General features: G+C 46.6%; 1 protein-coding gene, 1 non-coding gene and 1 pseudogene across 2 annotated transcripts; 2 read left to right on the forward strand and 1 right to left on the reverse strand.

Annotated features, from left to right (window-relative positions):
- The first annotated feature begins 26 nt into the window (after window positions 1-26).
- On the forward strand, window positions 27-13,985 carry PPP1R8 (protein phosphatase 1 regulatory subunit 8). The gene is made up of 7 exons (XM_045859944.1): window positions 27-172; window positions 2,001-2,061; window positions 5,410-5,563; window positions 6,833-7,053; window positions 8,595-8,739; window positions 11,848-11,912; window positions 12,532-13,985. The coding sequence occupies exons 1-7, from the start codon at window positions 117-119 to the stop codon at window positions 12,883-12,885; spliced, it is 1,056 nt and encodes a 351-aa protein (XP_045715900.1). The 5' UTR covers window positions 27-116; the 3' UTR covers window positions 12,886-13,985.
- On the forward strand, window positions 3,902-4,057 carry LOC123832376. Its single transcript, XR_006788034.1, has one exon. It is a non-coding gene; the product is annotated as a small Cajal body-specific RNA 1 (non-coding RNA).
- A 3,112-nt stretch (window positions 13,986-17,097) lies between the features above and the next one.
- LOC123831555 lies at window positions 17,098-17,285 on the reverse strand (annotated as a pseudogene).
- Window positions 17,286-18,647: the final 1,362 nt, after the last annotated feature.

The raw sequence follows: 18,647 nt of genomic DNA on the forward strand, positions 1-18,647 counted from the left end.
CGTGCGTGCGCGCTCGCGTGCGTACGCACAGGATACTGGGATGCCGCCTCTCCCCACTGAGTCTTCCAGTTTCCCGGCGTGCTTCGAGCCCGCCAAATGGGAGGGGGAGACGCAAGATGGCGGCAGCCGCGAACTCTGGCTCCAGCCTCCCGCTGTTCGACTGCCCGACTTGGTGAGTGGCGGGGCGACCAGGGTGGAGTGGCCTGGCCTGGCCCGGCCAGAGCGGGCTGGGCGGCTTATTTCTCCCAGCGGGCCGAAAGGCTCAGACACCTTGGGACTGATGAGGCAGAACAGTTCGTCGGGCCGGGCGGCGTGCGGAGGAACCGGCAGCCCGGGCCCAGGCACTGAAGAAACCCAGAGTTGGGGGATTCTGAGGTGCTCGCTTACGCAGCCCCTCCGTCCGTGAGCCGTTTGCCGGAGCGCTTCGGGGCCATGGCCCTGAACTTACCTCAACTCCAGACTGACTAGTGCTCTTGTAGAGCACCCTACCTGTCCCGAGCGCGCACGAGCCGGCGTCCCGGCCCTAGCCCGACCTCAGAGCCCCGCATCCCCTGCCGTGCGGCATGCCTGGCCCGGTACGTGTTTGTCTCTCGAGCCTGGGAGCTCCCTGAGGGCAGGGACGGCTCCGACCTACCCCTGTGTTCCCAGCGACCAGCACGAAGCCGGACACAAGTGGGCATCAGTAATTGTTACAAGGAGCCCCTTTCATCCTTTCTCAAGTTCTTGGGAATAATGGAATAATTTAATTTAGTCTTTGAGTAGAGTACAGGATGAATAACTATGAATTGCCTGGCCAGAAGCCCCATCTGAGTTAGAGCTCTATTTCTGCTGCAACTCTCCACAGTGTATATTGTTTATGTGTTAATCTTTGCCTCTTGTTATGTTGAGATCCTCAAGGACAAGGGTTCTCTGATGCATCTTTATGTTCCCAGCTCCTAGGCCTCAACCAGGCACCTAGTAGGGGTTCAGAAAGGATGTTTTGGATGTAACATTGCTTTTCCTGTTTCCCAGACAAAATGGGCCTTTGTCCAAGGCACTGTCCCTTCAGCAACTGCCATAGAGGAGTCAGCACAGAATTGTGAGATGACTATGTTGCCTCTTCGATTAGATGAACAGATACATACACACTTTTTGAATGCAAATGTAAGGACAAACTTCAAAGGAGCAAACATAGGAAGCAAGTGAATGTGGCCGTTTTCTGGATGTCCTTGCATTTTTCGTAACACCCAGTTACTTCACTCTACAAATTTTGTGTCAGTTTTGGTTCCCTGCTGCATCAATTTCAGAAGTTGGACCAGGACAGTAAACTTACAGTTACAGTAGACAGGTGACCTACCATTTCCTCAGGCTGTTACTCACCAGGCACTTTGTTAGGTGCTTTGTCCTGTGTACCCCCCTTGAATACTGTGGTTATAGGAATATAGAGAGAAAGTTCCCTTAGAAAAGCCATTATAGCATGACCTGTTCAAGGGTAAGAGCCATCTCTTGTATTTGTTGTTACCTGGTCTCAGGGGCATGATATCGGGTTGCCTGAATTCCCTAATTATGTACCTGTGATATGGTCTCAGAGGTCTACTTATTCTGTGATGGGATTGCTCTTGATCAGTTCAAAACACCAATGGATTTATTCAACCTTTATATGGTATTAGTGGTAGTGGCAAAGCTGAGATTCATTCAAATGATCAGACTACCCCAGCTATAGTACTTGGACTCTACGCCGCTGTCTTGCTGAGGTAGAAAGCCAGTGTTAAAATATAGGTTTCTTTGGTGCTGCTCTAAATACAGATCCACTAAAATCTCTTTTAGAGCAATTGAATCACTGGGGAAGTAAGTGTCAAACTTAGAAAGGAGCTGTAATAACAGTGAAGTAGATGACATTTCTGTTTGAAACATGAACTAATTATAGGCTGATAGGAGAGCTCCAGTGCTGAATGGGACAATAATTGTAAGTGGCACTTATGAACTCATCCTGAAAATGCTTTTTCCCTCTTATTTTTCAGGGCAGGTAAACCCCCACCTGGATTACATCTGGATGTAGTCAAAGGAGACAAACTAATTGAGGTTTGGAAATACATGTCTTCCCTTTTTTCCTACCACACTAAAGATTTTTTGCCAGTGGCTCACTTTTCCACCCCCTCTCCTGTGCTTTGTTTTCCAGCAGTGCTACTTTTGTTCATCCTGATTTTTTTCTATTAAAAGCACCTGGTGATATAACACATTCATACCTCATATCTCGCACAGACACTCTGTTTTTTGTGACTTCTCTCACCTTCTAAATGACGAGTTTTTAATAGATCTTGGGCCTATAGACCTTAATCAAACTGGAAGCCCTATAACTTACTTAGTGAATTCTCTCTATATAAGTACATGGAATTGTGTGGAAGGTGCAGGATATGCAATAACTGGCCCTGGCTGGTGTCGCTCAGTGGATTGAGCTCCCGCCTGCGAACCAAAAGGTCGCCAGTTTGATTCTCAGTCAGGGCACATGCTGGGTTGCGGGCCAGGTTTCCAGTAGGGGGCGCACTAGAAGCAACCACACATTACTGTTTCTGTCTCTCTCCTCCTCTTCCCCTGTCTATAAATAAATAAATAAATAAATAAATAAATAAATAAATTGAAAATATGAAATAACTAAAAAAGAAGTGAATGATGTAGATTAAGTGTAACTTTTAAGTTGTTTTTGTGATATTCAGGCTCAAGCCCTTGAATGAAGAGAATGGAATGTTGGTGAAATTTATTCATTTATTCAAAACATTGAGTGCTTACTGTGTTCCAGTTATTGTACTCAGCAGTGAATAAAACATGGTTTCCTCCTTCAAGGAAATTATTTGGTGGGAAAGACACATCACATAAAAAATTCCATGATAATAATTGAAATAAGTAGTATAAAGACAAAGTTTAGCAGAATTCCAGATTTTTTACAAGTCTCTGGAATGAACACCCCATAGAACTTGAAGAGAACATAAATTTTGATTAGCTAATAGGTTGTGTATGGTTTGGTTGTGTTTTCGTTGAATTCTTATGGCGCTATTTATTTACCAAGCATGGAGATTAAGCCTGCTATGACCATGGAGTTGTGCGTCTCCATCTCTTAGACCACTTTTATGTTTGCTTGCTCGAATAGAATTTAGGTTCAGGGTCCCACTTCTGAGTGTATATAGTAAAAACATTGTTCCATGGTTGAAAAGCTATCTGTGAGATCTTCTGAATGATGTTCTGTAAATGTATTGTCACTTCAGAATATTGTAGAAATACCCCAGTATTTTACAAAGTATTAAGGCATGAGTTGTGATGAATTTTTTTATTCATCGTGCCCACAGCCAGTCACTTAAGCCCCTTTGTCATGGGTGGTTCTATCTTTTTATTTTATTTTATTTATTTATAATTGAATTTATTAGGGTGACATTAGTTAATGAAATGATATGTTTCAGGTGTACAGTTTTGTAATTCACCATCTGTGTAGAGTTCTTCTGTCTTAAAAGTTACAAAACAGTATTATTCAATGAAATAATTTTTCTAAAATATCTGTAAAGCCTCTTTAACTGTAGACTGTTTCACAGATATAAAGTACTGTTGCTAAATAGCATGAAGCTTTGAGGACATAAGAATCTGTTTTGTTACTAGAATTTAATAAGGCTCCATTGTGCAACAGGAAGAAACAGAAGAGGAGGCCTAGCCTTAATATCATATTCCTTTGTGAAATAATTTATATTTTCAAAGTGCTATCAGTTGTCAAACATCCCTCTGATTACTGTTTCCATTAGCTGATAGTGTTCTCTGTCTTTCGTTGCTCTTAGGTGTGTTGAGTTGCCACGCAATTGTCAAGTTACGATCTTTAGACATCACTGTGCTTTTTCTGAGAGGAGTAGATCTGCAATGTGCTTATTTTTAAGGATTTAGGCAACACTTGATACTAACTGAACAATCTACATCCTAGCCTTGTGTCAAAGGCTTGTGATAGCTGGGTTTAAGAACTGCAATATTGAAACAAAAGCCATGAGTCTTTTAAGCTCAGTGTATAAAGACACACTCTGAGTTATAACTCAGTGGCATAACTGGATAAAGGTACTAGCCATAGTTAATCAAGAAATTTTGGCTTTACTGATTATTGAAAAAGACCAGTGCATTTTTTCATTTACTTGAACAGAAGCAGCACACTGTCCAGGAGTTAACAAATCTCAATTCTAAGACATACTATTTTCCCACTACATGTTCATGTTTTTATAATTGAGATGCCTTTAATGAATGTATACATTTAATTTGAAAGCCCTTTTGTGCTTCCCCCCCAAACATCTATATTTCTGTTATGTGTTTGACACCTCAGAATTACAGCAATTTGGTCAGTGTTATATTAGAACCCAAGAGCTGGTGGTCTTATATACTCTTTCCTTGAGAGTAGCCAGTGAGGACTGTGATTAGCAAATTTTATTTTGTGAGGGCATAATCTGTGTGTGTATACACATGAATGAAAAATGCAATGAGATTCAGCCTGCCCGGATATTACCCAGAGAGAATAAGATGTTGAAATTTCAGAGTTCTCTCAATTCTAAAGCAATGTCTTATATTTAACACAAGTCTTAAGACTTGGGTCTAAGCACACATAGGGATGATTGCCTTACTGAGCTGCAGGCTGTTAGTTCTTGGTGCTGCCCAGCAGTATAGTATGGACCTGGAACAAGCCTTGCCAGCAGCAGATGGGGCACTCTGCTGGACAGGGTTTCCCAGAGGTGACCCACTTACCTATACCACTAGCTGGAACTAATTGAGCCTTAAGGCAAAGCTTGAAAGAAACTGGGTAAGGGATTGTTTTAAAAAAAAATCAAGAGTGCGTCTATAGTATTTGTTCACTTGTTAAAATGTTCCTTGCCATATGGTGCATTTTTTGATGCAGGTAGAGTGAAGAAAATATATAACATGATTAAAAGAGCTTAGACTCTGAAGTCAGGCTGTTTCCATCTGTCCAAATCTCTTTTTTTTAAGATTTTATTTATTTATTTTTAGAGAGGGAAGGGAGGGAGAAAGAGAGAGGGAGAGAGACATCAATGTGCGGTTGCTGGGGGCTGTGGCCTGCAACCCAGGCATGTGCCCTGACTGGGAATCAATCCTGTGATGCTTTGGTTCGCAGCCTGCACTCAATCCACAGAGCTACGCCAGCCAGGGCAGGACAGGTTTTTTTAATCAACACTAGACATTTGACCACTGTATTTGGGAAGATTAATTGCCTCTACCCCTCAAAATGTTAGTAAATTATTCTGTGCTCTTTATCTTGAAGAATAACAGGAAATAATTTTTTTTTCACCTTGGCAAGGAATTTTATCTATTCATAATCCTCTGTTTATTTGATTGGAAGAATGTTTGCTAAACCCTGTCAAAACGATTTGAGTAATATTGAATCTAATGTTTATTTAGAAACTGATTATTGATGAGAAGAAGTATTACTTATTTGGGAGAAACCCTGATTTGTGTGACTTCACCATTGACCACCAGTCCTGCTCGCGGGTCCATGCTGCCTTGGTCTACCACAAGCATCTGAAGAGAGTTTTCCTAATAGATCTCAACAGTAGTAAGTACTGGCATCCCATCCATCCCCATCTCACACATTCCTTTTGGGCAGTGTGAAAGTGCCCTCTGGGTTCTTCAGTTTCCAAGTTGAGTTTTATTACTGATCAAGGAAGAAGTTTACGTTTGGTTTTTAAATCCGCCCTTCTCAACTCCTGTGATATCGCCAATTTTCCTGAAATAATTGGTGACTGGAGGGGAAGGTTTTGGGGAGGACTGTGCTGGAGAAGGCAGTTGGTAGAGATAGAGAACAACAACAACAAAAATACCCGAGGGCTGGGGGCCGCGGGAGTCCAAGTGTTTGTAGGACCTTGATAAATTGTGGTCCAGTTTAAGCAGAAGCTGTGATTAGCTCCATTAATGTAATAGAATAGTGGTGCAGGATATTTAAAAAAAAGCTTTTGAACAGTTTAATTTTCTTGTAGTGGGTTATTTACTCCAGCTACATTCTGCTTTGCCTACTAATATCAATTTTAATTTCGTGAACATACTACAACTAATAAGGTTTTCAACTTTGCCCAAGATGCAATTGAGAGTTAACCACATGGAACCCTGAAGTTTGTTCATTTTTCCCTTATATGAGTACAGTGTGGAATTCAAAGGATCCTGCTTCCTGGGCTGCCCATGTTCTCCCTCCTCACTTCCCCACACGGACCCCAGCCCAGTCTGCCTATATAGTGGTTTTGGAGAGCCATGTCTCACAAGTACTTACTTGCAAATTTATCTCATCTTTTCTCTCCGTTTTTATAACACGCAGAATGCAGACATGGAAAAGTTTTCAGACTCTGAAGTAGGATTTTGGCTGGCCTTGGCATTCATATTACACCTGTTTCAGCCAACTTCCTTGTCTTGTCCTGGGGAAAACCCAAGGATAACTGCCGCCAGGGCCTGTGTTCCTTAGACTTGGGGCTGGAGAGGTCAGACCACAGCGATGCCTGCCTCCTGCTGTGGGTGGCATGGTTATTGGTGGGCCGGAGCCATTCCTGCTGGGCCCAGAATGGAGCCAAGCCTGCCTGGCAGCAGAGAGCAGGCAGTGGTGTTTGTTATATGGGGTGACAGCAGGTCTGAAGATGTGTAAGAATTCCACTGAAGAGATTCAAGACCCAGTGAAGGAGTTTTCCTTTTCATTGTGACCCATGACAAGGGATGCAAAGTGGACCCAGTGTCATTTTCATTTTAAAAAGCAGAAATGATATGCTGGGAGGAGCTGCTCTCCCTTCTACAACTCAGGTTGGTTTTTTTTCTCTTACATTTTTGATTTGGTTATTCCCAGCACACGGCACTTTCTTGGGTCACATTCGATTGGAACCTCACAAGCCTCAGCAAATTCCCATCGATTCCACAGTCTCATTTGGTGCATCCACAAGGGCATACACTCTTCGAGAGAAGCCTCAGACATTGCCATCGGCTGTGAAAGGAGATGAGAAGATGGGTGGAGAGGATGATGAACTCAAGGGCTTACTGGGGCTTCCAGAGGAGGAAACCGAACTTGATGTAATTCCACGTCTATGTCATTGTTTTGTCTTTGGGACTCCGGTGGCAGTATGTAGCTTAAAATGCCAATGACTTAGTGCCAGGAGATCTTCTTGATGTCAGTAATGGGCCTTTGTCACTTAGGTAGACTAGTGTGGTCAACTGACACACGTTGGAGAGCTGCATTGTGTGTTTGGTTATGTATGACAAGGGGTGACAAGGAGGCTAGGTCTCTTGCCAGTAGACACTCATGGTTTTCTTATGCACCTTCACTGGATGTTAGAAGCCAAGGCTGGGAGTTGAATTTTTCCCAAAGCTGCACTGTCCATGGTGGTAGCTACCAGCTGCATGTCAAGTACTTGGTAGTCATATGTGACTGGTGACTTCGTGTTGAATACCACAGGTAGACAACATTTTTATCATTCAGATAGTTTGGACAGCACTGACTTAGACTGAAGCTTTTTTGACACTGTCCAGATAACCCAGGAATCTTCTGAATAGAACTAGACTGTTCTTGTTCTTATGGACCTGGCTGCCCTGAATGCTATGATTTTTACAGTATTTTATTTTAAAGTTTTCTAGAGGCTGACCCCCATAGTTTGTGATGTGGCTGTCATCCTTTACATGTCTGTCCCTGCCTGGGTGTGACTGGTTTATTCAGGTAGAGCATACGCAAGCATGTCCTTAACCACCCACTTGCACTTACTGTTCTAGTGCATTAAGGCAGTTTCCCAGCCTTTAGGGAGAAAAGCACTTAAGGAAATCTTACAGTTTGCAAGTTATTTTGTTACAAAGAAGTAGCCTCATAGCCAGAGGCCTTGATGGCAGCCACTCTTGCCCCTTTTTCCTCCAGGCTTCTTCCATGCTTTTCTGTCTTTGAGATTTAGTGTGTGAGGTCTGTCTGCATCTTCATTCTCAAGGCATTTTGAACACCACAAACTGCAGTGCAGACTGGAGCGAGTCCAGAGGATTGGGAAGAGGCAGGCACCGGTGCGGAGGCCAAGTTAATCGTTGAGATGGATGGATGGTTATGAATAGAAATGGGGCCATACGCAGGAATGGGGGAGTGACAGCACGTTCATGCCAAACATTAAGTGCACTGGCAGTGTCCCTGTGAGTTCTAAAAGAAAGAAGCTGTGAATTGTCCTTTCTTGTCTCTGTTTTGTTACTTTAAAACAATTCTTGGAGTTCTTTGCAGTCATATTCTTTTAATTCTCAGCATAAAAATGTGATAGCCTTTCTTTAAAAGAAAAAAAAAGCTCAAAACCTCAACTCAAAGATGGTTGTACAGATAGCCTGTTCTCAGATCTCGGCCTCCACCCCCTTTTGAATATCAACTGCCCCACTAGTCAAAGAAGGCGTCTCACATTCTGTCAAAGGTATCTTGTTAATATTAGCAATCTAGGGACAGTAATGAGTTTTTTCTGAATAGAGAAGAGAATCTCGTCTGCCTGGGGAAGTCAGAGTTAGCCCCTAATGCCTTCCTGCCCTTTATGTAGGAACATATTCCTCAGATCTTCTGTGTACTGACTCCTGTCTTTCCTGTGTGAACCTTGGCCTAGAACCTGACAGAGTTCAACACTGCCCACAACAAGCGGATCTCCACCCTCACCATTGAGGAGGGGAATCTGGATATTCAGAGACCAAAGAGGAAGAGGAAGAATTCACGGGTGACTTTCAGTGAGGATGATGAGATCATCAACCCAGGTGGGTATCTTCCCAGTTTCTTCTGGTGAAAAAGTATGGTCTCAGAGAGTGGTACACATAACCTGCAGGCCAGCTGCGGTGTCTCTCACAAGGTTTAGGATAACAGGTTGCTACCTTAAGGAGAGAGTTTCTGTAGTTCATTGGGGCGGCACCCCCAACACTCAAGCATTATCCACTTGCGGTGTGAAAGCAATAGCTGAAGGCAGGGCCCATGTAACTCGATATACAGAGCAAGGCCGTAATTTTCCTCTGCTGATCAGGTATGTCCGGGTCATAGTGAAGGGTTAAGTTAAGCATAGGTGTTTGCTCTCTTTATCTCTAAGGAGGACATGATTGTCTTTTTGCGCTTCTGTGTATGCTTGGTAACTCTTAAGATTGGAGAACCTTCTGCTGCTGCTATTAACCGCATTGAGGACTTGCCTGTCTGTTGGAGAATAATTTATAGAAAGTTTGTCTGAAAATGTCAGTAAGCTAAGAACATCATATGGGACGGCCACTAACTTTACCAGTTTGTTCCATCGTCTAACATTTATTTATTGGGTTCATGTTGTATCTTTTTTTTTTATTAGTTTATTGTTCAGTTACAGTTATCTGCATTTTCTCCCCACCCCTCCCCCTGGGTTCATGTTGTATCTTAAGTACTCTGGCAGGGGAATGACATAGAGCTGGGAGTTATAGTTTGTACAGTGAAGATGGAATTGGGATTCAAAAATCTTTGTTTGAACATAAATCTCAATGGATAGAAACAGGGATCCCAGACTAATAAGTCGCTATTAATGCCCAAAATGAAATGCAGTGAGAATCACTTTCAAGCCCTGCATTTAGGTTCAAAATACCAATTATTTAAATGGAGGCAGAGACTCATAGGTATGGAGAACAGTCCCTTAGTCCCCCGATGCTGGAATGTAGGGAAGGGACCACGCGTCGGGAAGAGTGGAGGGAGGAGGGGTGGCCCCTGTGGTCGGATCCGTGCAGGGCCAGCCTTAAGGAGGAAGCCGTGGGCAGAACCAGAGCCGGTGAGTAGCAAGTGTTTGGGTCAGTGTGAAAGGCAACGAGGAGCCCGGCTGGTTGGTTCAGCTGGTTGGGTTATCATCCCGAACCCGAAAAGGTTGTGGGTTCGATTGAGGGGGCATACATGGAGGCAGCTGATTGATGCTCCTCTCTGTGTCTCTCTCTCTGTCTCTGTCTCCCCTCCTCCCTCTCCCCCTCTTCTTTCTCTCTAAAATCAATAAAGATATCCTTAGGATTAAAACAACAATAACAGCATCGAGTCCTTCTTATATTTAGAAGAGTTGAAAGGATTCCTGTGAAAGAGATCGGGGCATTCATTCTAGGGACCAGTTTACCTTCCCTAGACGGTGTGTGAAGTGGACCGGCTTACTGCCAGAAGTCGTGAATGCCCGAGGGAAATGTTTAGGCAGGGGTGGGATGACCAATCTCGGAAGCTTATTCTGGGCCCAGAACCTATGGAGTAAGAGTTTCTAGAGGTGAGACCTAAAAATTTGTAGTTTAAAACAAGCCCTGGCACTAACGAATAGCTGATAACTTGGGAATTACTGGACTAGACGACCAGCATCTGATCTGCTTTGTCTTTCTCCTGGGGAAGTGTTGTCCAGAGCTGTATTAAGGCCGAGCACAGTGGAATGGTTAAAGAGTATAGGCTCTGAAATGAGAGGGCCTGGGTTGGAAGTCCCCCTCTCTACCTGGTACTTGCAAGACCTTGGTCAAGTAACTTAAAAGACTACTGTCCTCACAGGATTGGTGAGGAGATTAAATGCATGATATGTAAAAATACTTCAGATCGGTGCTTGGCATTCAGTAAGCTCTTGATAAATGTTAGCCATTATCCCTCCATCGCCTGTCAGAGCGTCAGCCTTCTAGCCATGCAAGCTTTCCTATACCCTGAAGTCGACTTACCAGGGAGTTTGTTGGTACATACCCAGGAACAGGGGTCTCCTGGAGTGGTTGTATCCTCTGTGTAGGAGTAGAGTGACTGGAGAATGAGGAGAGGATGAGAGGCTTGACCACCATTCAGCCAGCACAGAACAGGGTCCCCCAGAGAGGCTTAGGCCTCCCTTCTGTAGGCCTGGTGCGCCCGTGGGGTGCACACCCCGGTAGCCACCCCTGGCAGGCTCCCGTTGCTCATGTGCCTCCTTCAGCTTTCCTTGCCGAAGGGATGATTGGAACAGGGCTCCTGTGGGGAGGAGAAAAGATGAGGGTGCCTTTTTTAGAGACCTCGTATCCTTCCTGAATCTGGTTGTCTTTTCCTCTTGCATGCGGGAGCCATTCATTCGTTCATTCGTTGAACGAAGGTTGGTTGTTCAGTGAATATACCAAGGTATATTCTTTAGAGGCACCCTAACGTGGAAAAGTCAGGCTTAAATCAACCAGGTATTAATTATTCAAATTAAATAATGAATCTTTATTTTCCAAAGGAATTTATAGGAGTGTTGTTGTTGTTTTTAAGATTTTAGTTATTTGCCCTGTTGGTGTGGCTCAGTGGACTGAGCTCCAGCCTGTGAACCAAAAGGTTGCTGGTTCAGGTCCCAGTCAGGGCGCATGCCTGGGTTGCAGGCCAGGTCCCCAGTTAGGGGTGTGTGAGAGGCAACCACACATGGATGTTTCTCCCCCTCTCTGTCTCCCTCTCTTCTTCTCTCTAGAAAGAAACAAATAAAATTTCTTTTGTTTCTTTCTAGAGAGGGGAAGGGAAGAGAGACAGAGAGGGGGAGAAGCATCCATGTGTGAGGGAGAAACAGTTGCCTTTCACGTGTTCCCAACTGGGAACCTGGCTTACAACCCAGGCACGGGCCCTGCCTAGGAATCAAACCGGTGACCTTTCGGTTCTCAGGCTGGAGCTCAGTCCATGGAGCCTCATCTGCCAGGGCCTGAGTTGTTTTCTTGTCAGTTAAGTGTTGACTGTAGTGGTGTTTACCTCATAGGCTTGTGGAGACTTAACCGGTGCTTAGCACCCAGTAAACACTCAAAGTATTAGCTGGATTTTACTGTTTTAACATAAGTTGTTGTGATTGCTTTGTTTGCAGCGAACGCTATACCCTCAGTCCTCCCAGTAGAGTACCAACCTAATTCTTCCCTCGTGTCTTTTTGCAGAGGATGTGGATCCCTCAGTTGGACGCTTCCGGAACATGGTGCAGACGGCTGTGGTCCCAGTGAAGGTAGGAAGCACATTGTAACAGTATTTGAAATGACATTTCATATGATCTGGTTTTAAAATTCACTCTTTAAAAAAAAAATCACTTTTGCCCTGGCTGGTGTGGGTCAGTGGATTGAGTGCCAGCCTGTGAACCTAAAGGTCACTGGTTCGATTCCCAGACAGGGCACATCCCTGGGTTGTCGGACCAGATCCCCAGTAGGGGGTGTGCGAGAGGCAACTGCACATTGACGGTTCTTTCCCTCTCCTCCCTCTCTTCCCCTGCCTCTAAAAAATAAATAAATAAAATCTTTAAAAACAGAGGGAGGGGTAGTATGACAGCCTAAGGATAAAGAATGATCACTTAAACTGGATAGATATGTTTTACTTTAGGAAAAGCTCACACTCTGTCCTCATTTTCTCGGTGTGACTCGGGTGGTAAAGATCTTGTGTGGACCCGGCACGTTACACGGCCACTGTCAAGTCTCTGTAAACCCTGAGGCTTCAGGACAGTGAAATAGACTGTCTGGGAAATAAAACAAAAAGGGGCCTCCTAAAATTCTTTTCGGACTAGAATAGAAAAAAGCTAATTGGTACCACTCTGTGTCTCACCTCTTGTCTCCTCTCTTCCTTGTGAACCACAGAAGAAGCGAGTGGAGGGCGCCGGCTCCCTGGGCCTGGAAGAGTCGGGGAGCAGGCGCATACAGAACTTTGCATTCAGTGGAGGACTCTATGGAGGTCTGCCCCCCACGCACAGTGAAGCCGGCTCTCAGCCCCATGGCATCCACGGGACAGCACTCATCGGTGGTTTGCCCATGCCATACCCGAACCTTGCCCCTGACGTGGACTTGACTCCTGTTGTGCCATCAGCAGTGACCATGAATCCTGCACCAAACCCTGTCGTCTATAACCCTGAAGCTGTCAATGAACCCAAGAAGAAGAAATATGCAAAAGAAGCTTGGCCGGGCAAGAAGCCCACTCCTTCCTTGCTGATTTGATATTTTTGGTCATGGAGAAGGGTGGGATTGGGTGGGAGTTGGGTGGAAGGGCGATGGGGGAGCTAATGAACTAGGGAGAAAAATTTTCCATGTGTGCAGTATCGTCTTTCAGAGTGTCTCCTGGGGTCCTAACCATGTGATATCAAGACTTGGGGTGGGGTTGAAATAGCCCGTAAAGACTAGTCTTCAGAACACCTTCGGTGTAGAGAAATGTTTTATACATCCTTTTAAATAGACTGCCCTGGCCCTCTCCCAGGCCTTTCATTACCTCCTCCTTCCCTCCCTCTTTCTAGGATCATTTTTATTTAAAGTCATGAACCCTAGGGAGACACTCCAGGCCCTCAGGTTGAATTCAGAGGTGGGGAGGTGACCGTCACCTCATCAGCCTTGTGGGTACTGCAGCCTAATTTAAACGTACTATCCCTGTAAGTCCCACAGAGCAAAAGGGTTGCCATGGGTCTGAGGTTGATCAGAAAGGGTTTAGTACTCTTCAGTTAAGCTCAAGTTTAAACTCAAAATATTTCCCTGGTCAGTGGTTTTGAGGTCCAGTAGTTAGGCTTTTCTCTTGTGTTCTTTCTATTGGAATGAGGACATTTTGCTTGTGGCTGAGGCCCGTGCCAGAGACACAGGTTGGTAGTTTTACACTTACGACTTGTTTGAACTTTACCTGTTTTTCTTGTCAAACCTGAGTACCCTACGTGCAGAAGCTTCCCATTTGACTCTGGAGTACTGTCCTCGACTCTAAGGCTGTACTTTTCCTTTTCAAGTGTGTTAATGAAGGCGACTTACAAAGGATATGACCAGTTAGAAGAATTCCAATTAATTAAAAAAAAGATTTAACTTTGCAAGCAACGGATGTCTCTAAGAGGATGTTTTTAGAAGTTGGTTCAATGGCTCTTCCCCCCTTTGACTGAGAGCTCTCGTTTCCCAGAGCGCTGAGGCTAGTCCTGGCTAACAAACGTAGGAGACGGAGGTAGGAAACATTGATGTGAGCTTTGTACAGAGATTTGTACATTTGTGTAATAGGCCTTTTCACGCTTTAAGTGTAGCTTTTTACCTGTAACCTTTATTACATTGTAAATTAAATGTAACTTTTGTCATTCCCGTGCAGTTGTGATTCAGTCACCATCACCGATCCCCACCGACAAGAGGGCTTGGGAGGTGGTGTTCTGTCCCCATGTTATTACCACACAGGGAAATGCCCCCTGACGGATGCGAGACTTCCAGTTAGAGACTCTAGCCCCAGAGGGAAGCCTCATGGAGCCGAGTGGGTGAAGAGGTGCCGGCAGCGGCTCTTAATTGGGAGACTGGGCTTTGGGGCATTTGTCCTGGCGTGGGCGTGGTTTAAGCTCGGTCACCTGCTCTCTGGTTACAGCTGCAGCTCAGGTAGCACAGGAGCAAAAGGAAGCCAAAGTTGTGTACGTTTAGAAGGGGTTCCAGCTGGAGTTTGGATTGAATGGAAGTGTCTTGCCTGCTGGAGCGTCACGGCAGCAAGTGCACTCGGCGTGTGGCCGGGATTATGCACGGAGATGGCTTTGTGACGGAGGTGCCAGCTCCGCTCTGGATCCCGTGGGTGGACAGTGGACTTGTAGCCGGCGCAGCCTGGTAAGAATGGGAAGGTCCATAAAGTCACAAGTGTGTAGGAAGTTGACTTCTCCATCGGCTCCTGTAAAAGTGAGGGTCCTCATCTTAGGAGAGTACCTTTCCCTCATTGTAGTGACACATTGATCACCTACCCACCCTGCCAACCCAGCAGCGGCCCCCAACTCTTTGGAACTAGGGACCAGTTTCATGGAAGACAGTTTTTCCACCGACCCAGGTGGGGTTGGGGTGGGTGGGGAGGAGACAGGAGGAGGAGCTTGAGCAGTAACACGGGTGGCATCCACAGGGGAGGAGAGGCCGAGGACCCCTGGTTTACAGCGTCACTGAGTTCACAGAGCCCCAAGTCGAGTACTGTTTTTATCCCCACTCTACAGATGAGAATATGGCTCAGAGACAAAATAAATTTCCCTGTGATCCCACTGTAGTGAAGTCGGGGTTGAAACTAGTCTGAATCCAGGACACAGGCTCACACAGCCTCCAGCACGGGTTGGGGCGAAGGGTGAGTGAGCGCAGCCTGCGCCTGGGGCGCTGTTGTGTGCAACGGGCTGTAGCTTTATTGGTTGTAGCTGGGCATTGTTTTGAAGTTAATTGTTTTCCAAACAACAACGTACTGGAAGGTACGTGAAAGGATTTAGATTTAGTGTGGATAATGAAAGACATGCTTCCTAGGTAGAGCTCATGCCCTGCATTATTGGGTTCCAGCATTTGCGTTGCAGGGTGAAACTTGGCATCGGTGCCTCAAAGAAAGCTCAGCAGAGGTTATCCAAGTCTGCAAAGCTATGCATCTTTTCCTCCAAAGGCCCAGTTGACATCAGTGGGAGCAGGAGTGCCTGAACTTGGTAGTTACGTGATGTGAGGAGGGATGTACGTGTAGAAAGAAACCTGGCTTGCCTGGCGCCATGTTTCTGATTTCCCCCCAGTCATGTCTGTGCACCCCTCAAAGGTGAGCACCGCGGGAGGCGGCTCAGTTGCCTCTTCCCCTTAGTGCAGCTTTAGACATCGACCCTCCTACTCACCACAGGTGTTGGCAAATGACTGTCATGCAGATGAGCATGATGCTGCTGAGACACAGCCTCTCCCCCTAGGACACAGTCCACCCTGCATGGGAAGAGACCATGAGCTTCCCCGAAGTCCTGTGCCCACTAACGGGGCCGTCGGCTAAGGAGAGGACAACCCATGTGCCCCTGCCCGGGGGTGGGGAGAGGAGGGTGAATCCCACAAAGAACAGAAAACGGCCCATTTCCCAGGTGATCCCAGTGCAGCATCTGCTGTTGGGTGACGGTTGCTTAAAATAAGGTGACTACTCTCTGCAGACCATAGAATTTTAGAATCTGAAGGATTTATGAGATTCTGCCTGGATCCTTCATTCTGCCTGTGAGCAAACCATGGCAGCGGGAACTGACTTCTCTCAACAGGTTGAACACGAAGGTGGTGCACTACCCCTCCCCCACCTGCAGGGGGCCTGCCTCCTTCAAGGGAGCATATACAGTGCTGTCGATGCTGAGAGCTTTAGTGGAGGGCCGGACAGGTGAGGACAGCATGACTGTGGGGGTCAGGAAGGCTTCTAGGGAGATGACAGTTAGGCCAGGCTTTGAAAACCAGTAGGGATTTGCCGTGTGGAGGAGTGTGGACCAAGATTCTCCAGGGAGGGCAACCAGTGTGAAGAGGCACGGAGGCAGGTATGGGGTGCTGGTGGGTGGAAGGAGGGAGGAGTCAAAGGCAGAGGCCAGACCCCACCCTGTAAGCTTTGCTGGGGAATTTGAAAATACCAGGAAGCCACTAAAGGATTTTTCTTTCCTTTAAAAAAAAAAGATACGCTCATGTAGAAATATCGGATAATCCAAAGTACATCACACACACACACCCCTCACCTGTCACCCACAGTGAGGGAGACTACCTTGGGGAGATTTCAGATGTTTTAAAATCCATCTGGCAGTGGATGAATAAGGCAATCACCTGGCCTCAGGTGAGACAGGTGTTTTAGTGCTCTCACATAATTTAGCAAATCCAGTAGAGGTAAGAGCATATGGAAGAGAAAGTTCCAGTAGTTCTGTCTGCAGGAAGGAAGGGTGGTGAAGGTCATGGAACGTTCCAGAAGGGAGACATTTGTGTTTCCACATGGTGGAGGGGAGGGTACTCCATGAAGGGGCAGTTGCAGAACCAAAGGGGGCGGGGTGGATTAAAACCCCCAGCATATGATAAAGGGGGTGATGGGAAGGTTCTGGAGTGCTCACCTACTGATTTTTTTTAGCAGCCATTTCAAAGGAGTTCGTTTACTTCCAGGTGGTACAGAATTCTGGATGGAACAAAGACTGAAGAACGAACGCTCTTTGACAGGATTTGGGGTTGGGTTTTACTCTGAACTCCCAGCTAAGGTTGAAATGGCAGCGAGAAGAACTAAAGAGATGAGTCACTGCATGACTATTATTATTATTATTATTATTATTATTATTATATATTTTTTTTTACAAAAGTTTACTCTTAAATGTGCAACAGGCTCCAGACAGCACGTCAGTCCAGCTATAGGTGGCAGGAGAGCTGTGACAAGGAATCCAGACGTTGCACGGGAATGGAATGAAGGGTCACCACTGCCCCAGGCAGGAGAATAGCTCACTTTTTGCCAGATTTCTTAATTCCACCCGTGGCCAGGGGGCCCTTCCCTGAGGCCTTCGCTTTAGTTCCTCAAGTTTCTTCTCTTTTTGCCTCTGCTTGAATGCCTTATCTTCCTTGTCCATCTCCTTGACCTGTTTCTTGGGCTACTTTAGGGGCTTCTTCTTGCCACCTTTGTGGCCAGACATGGCCCTGTCACCCCTTGCCAAGACCACTGGAAGCTATCACCTGCTGACTTTGGTTGGCATCTGTTGCGGAATAAAATCATTGCCTGTTGTCCTTAGGGAATACACTGGGACGGTCCACCTCTGAACAGGGGCGAAGGTGCAGTTCCAGAGTCAGCCAGCAGGGGGAGCCCTGCTACCACCCTTGGAATCGCTGTGTTGACGTGTGTGCCTGGGGTGGGGCTGTGAGGGGCGGACGAGGAACGCTGTATACCGCGAGCTTTTGGTCCAGACGTGTGTTATCTCCCTAATTCTTTCTCCCAACAGCCCTGATAGGAGGTTGGTGGTATCCCGTTTTACAGGTGGGGAATCTGAGGCCCAGAGGAGTGCCGGGACCAAGGTCACACAGCTGGCAAGCGGTCAGCAGAGGGTCCACCCTGGCGCTGGTGGTTTGGACCATGCACAGCACAGGGGAGCTCCTGACTCGAGTTGATGTGCCTGGGTCTGTGAAGACTCTGGATTTTGGTCTCTTTCTGATTTCTCTCCCTCTCTATTTCCTACTTCTGTCACTATCTCTGGTCCCCTTTAGGGGTCTGTGGAGCTATAAGTGCTGTGTCCACACCGAGGCCAGGTTGGGTGACACTATTGCCTCATGGCCCCGGGGGCAGGTTTACTATGGGAAAGCGCAGACCAGATGTGGAAGGAGACTCTGAGAAGAGAACCTCTGGTGGCTGAGTCTCACGGCCTGCCTCCCTCCGCCTCCCTCTGCCCCCCTGCCCACCCTGCCCACCCTGCCCAGCCAAGCTGCCACCTGGCCACTAGAGCCTGTCTCCCTCGCCTGTGGTCATGCCCTCTCCTATTGACGCTGCCCAGACCGCCCCCTGCTGCTGTGGATCACTTGGAGCAGCAGTCAAACTCACTCTTACTGCTCTCACCTTAAAAGGAAACAGCAAAAACCATCTCTTAATTCGATTCCACTTCCCCACCAGGGACCTCAGCTTCCCCCCAGCCCTTTCTCTGCTCCGCTTTGCAGAACATCTGATTAGAGTGGCCTCATCTTGCTGTTTCCAGTTCCTCTCCTCCCCTTGCTCTTGAAACCAACTCAGTCCACCAACAGTCCATGGAAATGCCTGCTAATGACGTATTCACTGTCGGTCTGTCGTATTCACTGCTCCGATCAGGATGCTCCCAGGGCCCCTCGTTTTCATCAGAGGAAGAGCAGTTCTTCCACTGCACACCCTCCCCCTCTCTGCTCTCCCCTCCTACCCTTCTCCCTCTTGCTCATGACCTGCAGCTGCCCAGAGTCTGGTTGGTCCTTCAACCCTCAAGGCACACTCCCACCCTGCCCCTGGAGCTGGACGCCTCACCCACCCCGCCCCCTGATGT

Source organism: Phyllostomus hastatus, unplaced genomic scaffold, assembly GCF_019186645.2.
Source record: "Phyllostomus hastatus isolate PE091 unplaced genomic scaffold, TTU_PhHast_1.1 phas_scaffold_182, whole genome shotgun sequence".
Lineage (NCBI taxonomy): Eukaryota > Metazoa > Chordata > Mammalia > Chiroptera > Phyllostomidae > Phyllostomus > Phyllostomus hastatus.